Source organism: Tarenaya hassleriana, unplaced genomic scaffold, assembly GCF_000463585.1.
Source record: "Tarenaya hassleriana unplaced genomic scaffold, ASM46358v1 Cleome2, whole genome shotgun sequence".
NCBI lineage: Eukaryota > Viridiplantae > Streptophyta > Magnoliopsida > Brassicales > Cleomaceae > Tarenaya > Tarenaya hassleriana.
Genome location: NW_010965372.1, coordinates 7,171,537 through 7,181,536, shown reverse-complemented (window position 1 = coordinate 7,181,536; position 10,000 = coordinate 7,171,537). Strand labels below are relative to the sequence as shown.

The window sequence follows — 10,000 nt, the reverse complement described above, 5'->3', positions numbered from 1 at the left end:
TAAAGAACTCAGCCTATTAATATCCTAAAATTTTGTGTGTACATATATATACACACTGTTGTCATTTCAGAATATAATAATGTATTTAATCCGCAGGCGTTTATTAAATTTTGGAAATAAAATCGGCTCTGGCAAAAATCCCGAGGATTTTATGAACAGTAAGCGACTGGACACTTCAATATCCTCAACCTCGTACCAACACTGTTCCGTGTCTCTCTCTTTGCACGTATAATCATTACATATGGAGAGCGAGGTGTATTTTTACAAAGCTGTATCTCCCGATGAAAATACATTTATACGTATTTACGTAATTGAGATTAAGTTTATAAATTTTATGGTTAGAAACCCTAGAGGTTACGTGCTTTGATCCAAGAATTTGGATTTGACGTTTCTGATTCGTGTTCTTTGAAGAAATAAAGAATTACTTTCAGCCGATAAATTCAAGCTCATGCGCGTGCAGCTAACGCACCCTTCACTGTCTTTTTTTTTTCTTCTCCCTTAAGTGTTTATATTTAATAATTATAGATATCGAGTTTATGTATAATCGAAACATTATATTATTTAGAGTTTATATTTTTAATGCCTCATAACTGCTTATGGCTTTTAATGTTTTTATAATAAGGTCTGAAATCTTATATTATCGTTGCTATTTCCTTTTCTTAATTACCTTTTTTTAACATGGTAAAGTCCTGGTCAACTTGGAACTTTTGGCTCCCCACCTGAGCAAATCCAATAACCTATTGTTTATTGGATATCACAATTTTCAACTGCATAAATATATATCTGTAAGACTTCTATATATATATAATCAAATTATAAAATGATAATTTTTTTCGTTGTTAATTGATGATAGAATCTAATTTTAACACAATAATTCAGACCCGATACAATAAGATATAAATTCTATATATATAAATATAAACTTTGTATAGTTTTTTTGGTAAAAAACTTTGTATAGTTCTCCGTATGTACACAATAATTTCCTTATAATATAAGATACACAATATGATATTGGTTTAATATAATAATCATCATCTCAATTAAATCAATCATCACCGAGTTAATTGCATTTCAACGCAGAATTTTATATATAATGGAATGCGGCAATAGAATATTAATTATAATGCAATCAGTTTTGCTATATATACCAAAAAAGGGAATTGCTGTTGATGTGGTTACAGAATCAGGGTTTTGTTGAATTATATTTAACAGCTTCACCATTGTTAATATATTGTTATTGGATAATATATCACGATCTATTAAATTAATATCACGGGATTTTCTAGATATAATATACATATACGTGTGCATAAATATGGTCACCTGGTTAGATATATATTGGAGAGGAGCTTTGGCTTTTTAATAATTTAAAAATAAGTCACTACATAAAGTATGTTACCATTGACATATATATATAATCAATTTATGTATTTGTTTTGGTCAGAAAAAAATATGTATCTAAACTCTATTGGATAAGGACGCATAAGCCACAAACATCCTTATAATATATATATGTGTGTGTGTGTGTGTGTATGTATGGCTTCATCAGAACAACCCTATTGTCGTTCCAAAAGGCGTCACGACTCATGCCCATCAAAGTCGGCCTTCAATTAATTTCAGAGGTTACACCGGCGATCAATTATTTCCAAATGGTCATTTAATTACGATAATATATATATATATATATATATATATCCATTGAATATATATATCTTCGGATAGCTAAATTAATCTCTTGCAACATTTAAGTGTCCATTGAATATCAAAGAATATATGTTGCTTACTTAGAGATTGACGGACTATATAAGAACTGAAAAAAAATAGCATATGCATATACCATCTTTATCTTTAAACATTCCGTAGTGAAATATATTTGTAAAATAAAATAAATTAGGTTACGTAGTGAAAATATCTGACATTATTAACTCAAAATCTTCCAAAAACTGTTTCTCATGATCAGGACAAGTCCCGAAAGGCCGTCAACGATTTGTAAATATTTCTTTTTACTACATTATAATACTCGTAACATAGGATATATATATATTTTTTAACATTCTGAAAAAGAGGCCTTTTGATTTTATATATTATATGTTGTAACGTGGAAAAATACGAACTTGTTAAAAAGAATTACGAAATTCCTCACGTGGAATGTGCTATTGATGATGGCCAAAGATTGGAACAGAATAAATAAACGAGGGCACAAGTTTGTTATGGTAATCATTGTGCATTTATCAATTATTGAATAACATTCATTTTTTTTATATTTAGACTATAAAAATATTGTATAGCCGATCCACTATATATAGATATTTAGTTATTAATTATTCTACCAATTCAAACAAAATAGTAGTAAACCAAAATTCTACTGATTCATCATGGTACGGACAAAATTACATAAATCGTATGAGTTTTGGATTCTTGATTTGCAGGAATTTGAAAATAAAATTATTATAAATGATAAATTAATTAATCTATTCTTTTACCCAAAAATTCGCGAGAAAAAGATTCGATCAAATGACTAGTAATTGAATTGAATGGAAAATATTAAATATAGGTCTTGAAGCTTTCGCCATGGGATTACCATAGATCCATAACCATTTCCGGGATTGCAAAATCAAATTTAATATTAACATGGATATAAATATACATACAAATATTATCATTTAAATAAAAAATATTACAAACTCTAATCAAATATCTATCGAAACAATATAGAATTTTCTATAATAATATTCAAGAAATATATAAATTAAAAAAGGGAACGAGATTATGAATGGGTGAGTATGATTAGAGACAACTAATCTCCAACCAAAGACGGTCAAAGCAAAAGCACCAGTGCATCACCGGGAAGAAGAACCCTTGAAAGGTTGCAGACAGCCGTGGACCCCACGCGCCGCATCACTCTCTCTCATGGTTAACTTAACCCGATTGATTGGTCAACTTTTCAACCGAACCATGGTTAGATCACCGTTCCTTCAGAGAGCCAGAACTAAAATCCACCAAACCCTAATTGTTATTTATAGACTGATCGATTATTCAATATCCCTGTAACACATTTCTTAAACGTCGTTTCATCCTACGTAAACTATTCAAACTATATGGTTTATGATCCACAGATTTGATATAATTATTGTCATGGGGCTTAATTTTTTTTTGTTAATTTAGAAAATAAATAATAACACAGGGCATATGATGGTGGAGAATGAATAAAAACTGGGAGCATCTTATTGCAACCCACAAGATCTCCCCAACCACATAGTATGATGATTGGTGGATCCAAACATGTTAGGGTTTCATTATTTCTCAAAATCTTAATTTATGTCTCAGATGCGTCACGTCCACTCACATCACACACTTCCGTTCTTCCCACGCGCCCATTCGGCGCGTGTGAACCGAATTCTTTGTTTTTTCTTGGTTCCGATATATACATGTTTGAGTATACAAGAGACCAGTAATAACCATATCAACATATGCAATAAAATAATGTTATAACAAAATTCATTGATCAACATCAAACTAGTTTCCCATATTGCTATATTTTTTTTAAAAAAAATCACACAGCATTTCATATTATCTTTTAAAATAAATAAATAAAACAGATGCCTTGCAACTTGCAAGTTTTATTAGTACAACTTTTGGTTTTGCAAAAGAAATCGTATATTATACTGTACGATGTCATAAAAGGATAAGGAGGCATAAGTCGCGTGATTTACACGCTCTTGGAAAAGAGAGTGGACTTCTGCATAATGTAAAAATGAGAACTCCAGGGCAGCAACATCGAATTTATATATTGATGGATGGCTGACTGCATATATGTATATGTGTATATACACATATTTCTTCTTTAATGGAATTTTGTCTCTCCTCCTCTCTTCCATCCTCTCTTCTCTATTTATCTCTCTTTCTCCCATTTTTAAAAGGGAAGGGGATTATACAAACCCTATAAAGAAAAGCGTTTAAATTATTCAAAATCTTTAAAATTTGTGGGTGCGGTTTTCCTTATATAATTTTTAATTTTTCATCACCCTGTTTGTGTTTGATGTGTGGGCATGGCAGGTCTTGATCTAGGCACTGCTTTTCGCTATGTGAACCATCAACAACTCCTTCGCCCCGATCTCCACCTTCAACACCACCAATCCTCCTCCGAAGATGCCGGAGCCGCCAACTTTTCCGGCGACAACCAACACGGCGGAGGCGGAGCCTCTCACCATCACCAGGGCAGCAACATCGATCTCGTCTCCGCCGACACCAGCTCCGGAGGAGGCGGAGGCGGAGACGCGGTGGGCCGGCGGCCACGTGGCAGGCCTCCTGGCTCGAAGAACAAGGCGAAGCCGCCGGTGATAATTACGCGGGAGAGCGCCAACACTCTGAGGGCTCACATTCTCGAAGTCAACAACGGCTGTGACGTCTTCGACTGCGTCGCCACCTACGCGCGGCGGCGGCAGCGCGGCATCTGCGTCCTGAGCGGCAGCGGCTCAGTCACCAACGTCACCATCCGTCAGCCCTCCGCCTCCGGAGCCGCCGTCACCCTCCAAGGGACCTTCGAGATCCTCTCTCTCTCGGGCTCGTTTCTTCCTCCGCCTGCGCCGCCGGGAGCCACCAGCTTGACCATATTCCTAGCCGGAGGTCAAGGTCAGGTTGTCGGCGGCAGCGTGGTAGGCGAGCTCACAGCCGCGGGGCCGGTGATTGTCATGGCAGCCTCCTTCACTAATGTCGCCTACGAGAGGCTTCCACTGGAAGAGGACGAGGGCCTAGGCGGCGGCGGCGGCGGAGGAGAGGCTGCCAACGGCGGAGGTAATGTGTTCCCAGACGGCGGTGGTCTTCCGTTCTATAATTTTTCGATGAATATGGCACCGAACCTGCAACTTCCGGTGGAGGGTTGGCCCGGGAATACCGGAGGTAGAGGTCCGCCGTTCTGATTATATGTATGTCGTATGTGTCTGTGTGCGTGTATACATAACACGGTGGAGGAGGAGCAATTCTCCGGTGGTCGGAAATGTGACAAGTTTGTTGAAGAGGAAAAGGATAAAAAAAGGTTAGACATCATCTTGTTCTTGTTCTTTCTTTTTAGTGCGTGTTAATTAGTCTTTAGGGTTTCTTTGTAGAATTGTCTCAATTTTCCTTTCTTCTTCTTCTGATGGATCATCTTTTGGATTATGTGAACTCTTGTGTGAAGATAGTCGCTTCATGGTACATGTTGATTCACGGTGAAATCAATTCTTATATCCATTGATTACCCTTGGATTCTGGCTTAATAATCAGATTAATTAATGGATAAAACAATCGAGTATAAATAAAACGATTTGATCATTTCGTTTATTGATTATATTCTTTAATTAATTGGATATATATATATATATATATATGTATCTCCACATGTGTTTGCGTGTGTATATATGTTTTGATTCAATTGTCTGATCCCTTGGTCTAATACAATAATTAAGGGGTTTGTTTTCTGATCAATTCGATTTTTTTTTTTGGTGAAATAACAGAATTATGATATTAGGGTTTTCTTGAATAGCTTTCTGGGAAGAATGAGAGTGGAGAGTATATTTAACACATTTTCAATGCGATTTTGTATTCAGATCCTTCCTGTTGCATGTGGCTTTCCGTACATTGTGTGTGTGTGCACTCACACACACATGTATAGTGTCTATTTGTCGGCATGGAATCATGAACTATAGCATTTTGTTCTCTGTCTGATGTGTAGATGCATATATGTATGTATGTATATATGTGCATGCAGCTATGTATGTATTCCATCTAATCTTTTATCTGTTTGATCAAGTTATATCCATCATCATTGTATGCGTATACATGTGTGTGCTGAGTAAGTTTTGTTCATCTGCATATTGATAAGTTTTGTTCACTTCTCCAAATTTTCTTGGAGCGATAATTAGCCACATACATATATATGTATATGTATGTTTTAGGTCTCAGGCGCACCATACATCTAGTTTGTAGCTATATATATGTGTATGTATATTTTTCTATATATATATATATCAACGTCGATAGGATGGTATAATATTTTAGTTTTCTTGCCCTACTAGCTGCAACATAATAAGAAGAGTATAATAGAACATTGGTCTTTAATTTGAAACAAACGAACAAATTAGGATAGTGTTCATTCATAATGGAAGATGAAGATTTGGTATCACTTTATTAGTTAAAGCTATATATGATGATGTGTGGAATTATCATATATATATATATATATATATATATATATATGATAATTCTAATGTTTTACGTAAGTTTGCATTAATATCTATATATTATATAACATGTACTCACTCAGATAAACAAAAGTACTCTTGTGGTTATCTACAACTGCAAGAGAATTTCTTTTTGATTATATAAATTAGAGTTTTTTGTTTGGGAAAAAAAAATACTCTTTGGGAAAGTTCCTTTCTTCTTCTTCTTATATATTCTTCTTCTTCTTCTTCTTCTTCTTCTTATTATTATTATTATTATTATTGTTATTATTATTATCACTATTATTATCACTATTATTATTATTATTTCATTAATACTCCTAGAAATAGTAGAGTTTTTAAGTTGTAGATGGCGCTGTATAATAGACAAAAGGTTAAAAAAACGTACGTACATACATATTATTATACAGATAACATAACTCGGAGGTATCTAAAAAAATATTAATACTAATTTCCTTAATGTATGACATAATAATCATCATGTACATTAGAAAATAAATAAAAACAAAAAATCTTCCCGTTGACAAAAAGATATCGCATTTTGTATCTATATATATTACGAAACATTAAGCTATTTTGAATCTGATTTTGAGGTCACGCCTAATGACTTTTGATTAGATAACCATGAGCGATTGATTTATTCACGACCAAAAATTAATAAAATATATGTAATATTTTATTCATTTGGAGTTCATTTATTTTAGCGAGATTAGATTGCGGATGTCATTAAGTATGACAGAAAACGACAACCCGTCCTCTTTCGTAAAATATTTTTTATAATGGCCTAACAGACTATGTCATATATATACCTTACGTTATACACACACACACGCACATATAGTTAGGTTGACAAAAAAAGTATTGGCGATATGTTAGATGGGCTTTGGTTCGGCCCAATATTAGATGGGCTTGATCGGGCCCAATATTAGATGGGCTTGATCCGGTCCTTGTTGGCCCATCTCCAATCCAGTTTGTCACACACCTTCGTGGAAGAAAACCACAACTTTTTTACTGTGTTGACTATTTGTTTCGCCATTGTCATATTATTAATATCATAATATGACTAATCTTTTTATCCGTTTTTCATATAGTTTTTGTACTAAATTTTGTTATGGTTATATATAATAAACATTCAGTTATGCATTGTCAACTAGATGAATAGAAAGTCGCTACGTGTTTGGTTTTAATTTGACAATGTGAAACAAGCTTAGATGTTGACCCTTTATAATTATATATAAATATGGACCATTTAATTAATTCTTTAGAGAAATTAACCAGTCCAAAGATTATACTATAAGGTACCTTTTAGAATCCGGATACGGGATACCATTAATTTGTATACACAGCTGTACAATTTTTTTTAAAAAAAAAAATCGGTCGAGTACTCAAAATATAGTTCATAAATATAATTTAATTAAAATCCCTGCATTCAGCTTTAGGAAATTTCGTTTGATGCATCTTTATTTCACATTCTTGTGAATTCATCAAGATTCATTATACGTACACAAGATTTTCGAAAGTCCAATGCAATAATATTATATCATAATTATTACAATAACTTGCACTAAATAGTAAATACCGTCTTAATTTTTAAAACCTTCTAGATTAGACTGTCGCCGAGAATTAAGTAACATTACTCGGTTAATGTGCTTCTTACGTTATCCTCCACCAAATCGATAATGGTAGAAAAGATCAATGACATGCATGCATACATACATACATACATACATACATACATACATACATACATACATACATACATACATACATACATACATACATACATACATACATACATACATACATTATACATACATACATACATATCAGGGAGAATTTATAGTCATAGTTTGAATTCAAAATGAAAAAGATAAAAAAAATAACGAAAATGAAAAAAAAAAAGAAACGAAGAAGAGTTGCTTTGATCAACCATGAGACAATCAATGAAGCAGGTGGAGATTGCATTGAAATGTGGCACAAGCAAACCATGCCCTGATAAATACAATCTGACAATTTTGATGAAGATTGCAATGAGAACATCATTTCGCATATAATTCTAATAAAAATATTATTCGATAATCTATGCATATTTCCGGACCCAATAAAAAGTGTATATATATTTTTTAACTGTCTATTAACGTGTTTTTCCACATATAATATCAACTAATTAAACCATATGACAAAGCAACATATTCACTGAAAACGTTACCAAATCATAGGATATACATTTATATGTATGTTTGTATGTATATGTATATATAGCATTTAAATCATAAACTTTGAACACGATCGCCATGACAACATATAGTTGTAGAAATTTGCGGAATGATTTCTTTATTCATAATCAGAATAACATATAAATATATGAGAGTCTTACATGGAATAAATAAACTAAATAAAATAATAAATATTTCTAAATATATATTTTTCGGATTTAATAAGATTGATATATCTCGTAATATTCTTCAAGATCCGGTATATCTCAACATCCCCCTTCAAGTTGGAGCGTGGAAGATCATGAAACGCCCAACTTGCTGAAAAGATGATCAAACGCATGCTGCTTGAACCACATCACCTTGCAAATTTGTGTCAATCATAACTAAAAAAAAAATCAAACAAACGACTGCGCTGCAACTTTGGCACCACGCACAAAAGAATCGTTTGATGATAACAAAAAAAGGGACGACAATCGCGGTGCAGAAAGAAGTCTCGAGAATAACTCTGATTCATCCGAGATTGAAAGGCAACTACGCGAAAACGTTTAATGACAACAAAGTTTTTGGCAAGAATAAGATGATTGGCGGTTAAGCGAATAATCTTTAGAAACATGTGGGATTATGAGAGAAAATAAATAAAAATAAAAATAAAATGACTCTCTTATTCTTAAAAAAATTCGAAATGATATTACCACTAGATCGGTATATCAGCATCTTCATCTTCACTCTCATTATCGATCATCATTTTTATGAAAAGAACAACAAATTAGAAAAGAACCAGAGGCTCTGATACCATGTAGAAATTTGCGGAATAATTTTCAATGGACTCTATGTAGAAAAATAAAATGCGGAAATAAAATAAGACAAATAGAAAGAAACGAAATTACTTTTATTGCTACATCTCTTCTTCTTCTGGTTACATTATAATGAAAATGAACTACATATTTATAGGAAAATTAAGAAATAGAGTAAAAAGGAAATATAGACACAATGGAAACAAATCAGATACACAATATTTGGTATAATGATATTGTATCCATTATTATTCTCCATCATATCTCTAATCTTATTTTACTCCAATCATATATTCATTTTCCAACTTTAACTATAGTTACCTAATCTTGATCTTGGCACCACTCTATATCCCCGATTTGGTTCTCCCTAATTCTTCTAATTTTCTATATAATATTTCGAACATATGCGTGCCAACGTTGTCTTCTTTGTCCATCTATATATATATATAATATGAGCCCGCGACGTGATCAAATACTAACAAAGATATAATTCTTCAAAAAACACAAACCAAAACCCACCACTCGACAAAAACATCAAACACCCACTTCGAAACCTCCTACTTCATTAATTTCCGATTTCTTAGGGTTAAATTAATTTATCGGAAAAAAAAAGATCGCATAAAAACATGGTACGGTCACCGTGTTGCGATGAAGAGAAAGGGGTGAAGAAAGGGCCGTGGACGGAGGAGGAAGACGAGAAGCTGAGGGGATATATAAGAGAGAAGGGCTTCGGGAATTGGAGGTCGCTGCCGAAGCTCGCCGGACTGAACCG

At 33.4% G+C, this 10,000-nt stretch overlaps 2 protein-coding genes across 2 annotated transcripts in view; both read left to right on the top strand.

The window, feature by feature from the left end:
- The first annotated feature begins 3,850 nt into the window (after positions 1-3,850).
- On the top strand, positions 3,851-5,236 carry LOC104812826 (AT-hook motif nuclear-localized protein 23-like). The gene has a single exon (XM_010540194.1). The coding sequence runs from the start codon at positions 4,050-4,052 to the stop codon at positions 4,917-4,919; it is 870 nt and encodes a 289-aa protein (XP_010538496.1). The 5' UTR covers positions 3,851-4,049; the 3' UTR covers positions 4,920-5,236.
- Positions 5,237-9,818: 4,582 nt separating this feature from the next.
- LOC104812825 (transcription factor MYB39-like) overlaps positions 9,819-10,000 on the top strand; it is a 4,443-nt gene continuing 4,261 nt past the window's right edge. Inside the window, exon 1 of the mRNA XM_010540192.2 lies at positions 9,819-9,997. Coding sequence (XP_010538494.1) covers positions 9,855-9,997 — 143 coding nt within the window. The 5' untranslated portion in view covers positions 9,819-9,854. The remainder of the gene's footprint in view (positions 9,998-10,000) is intronic.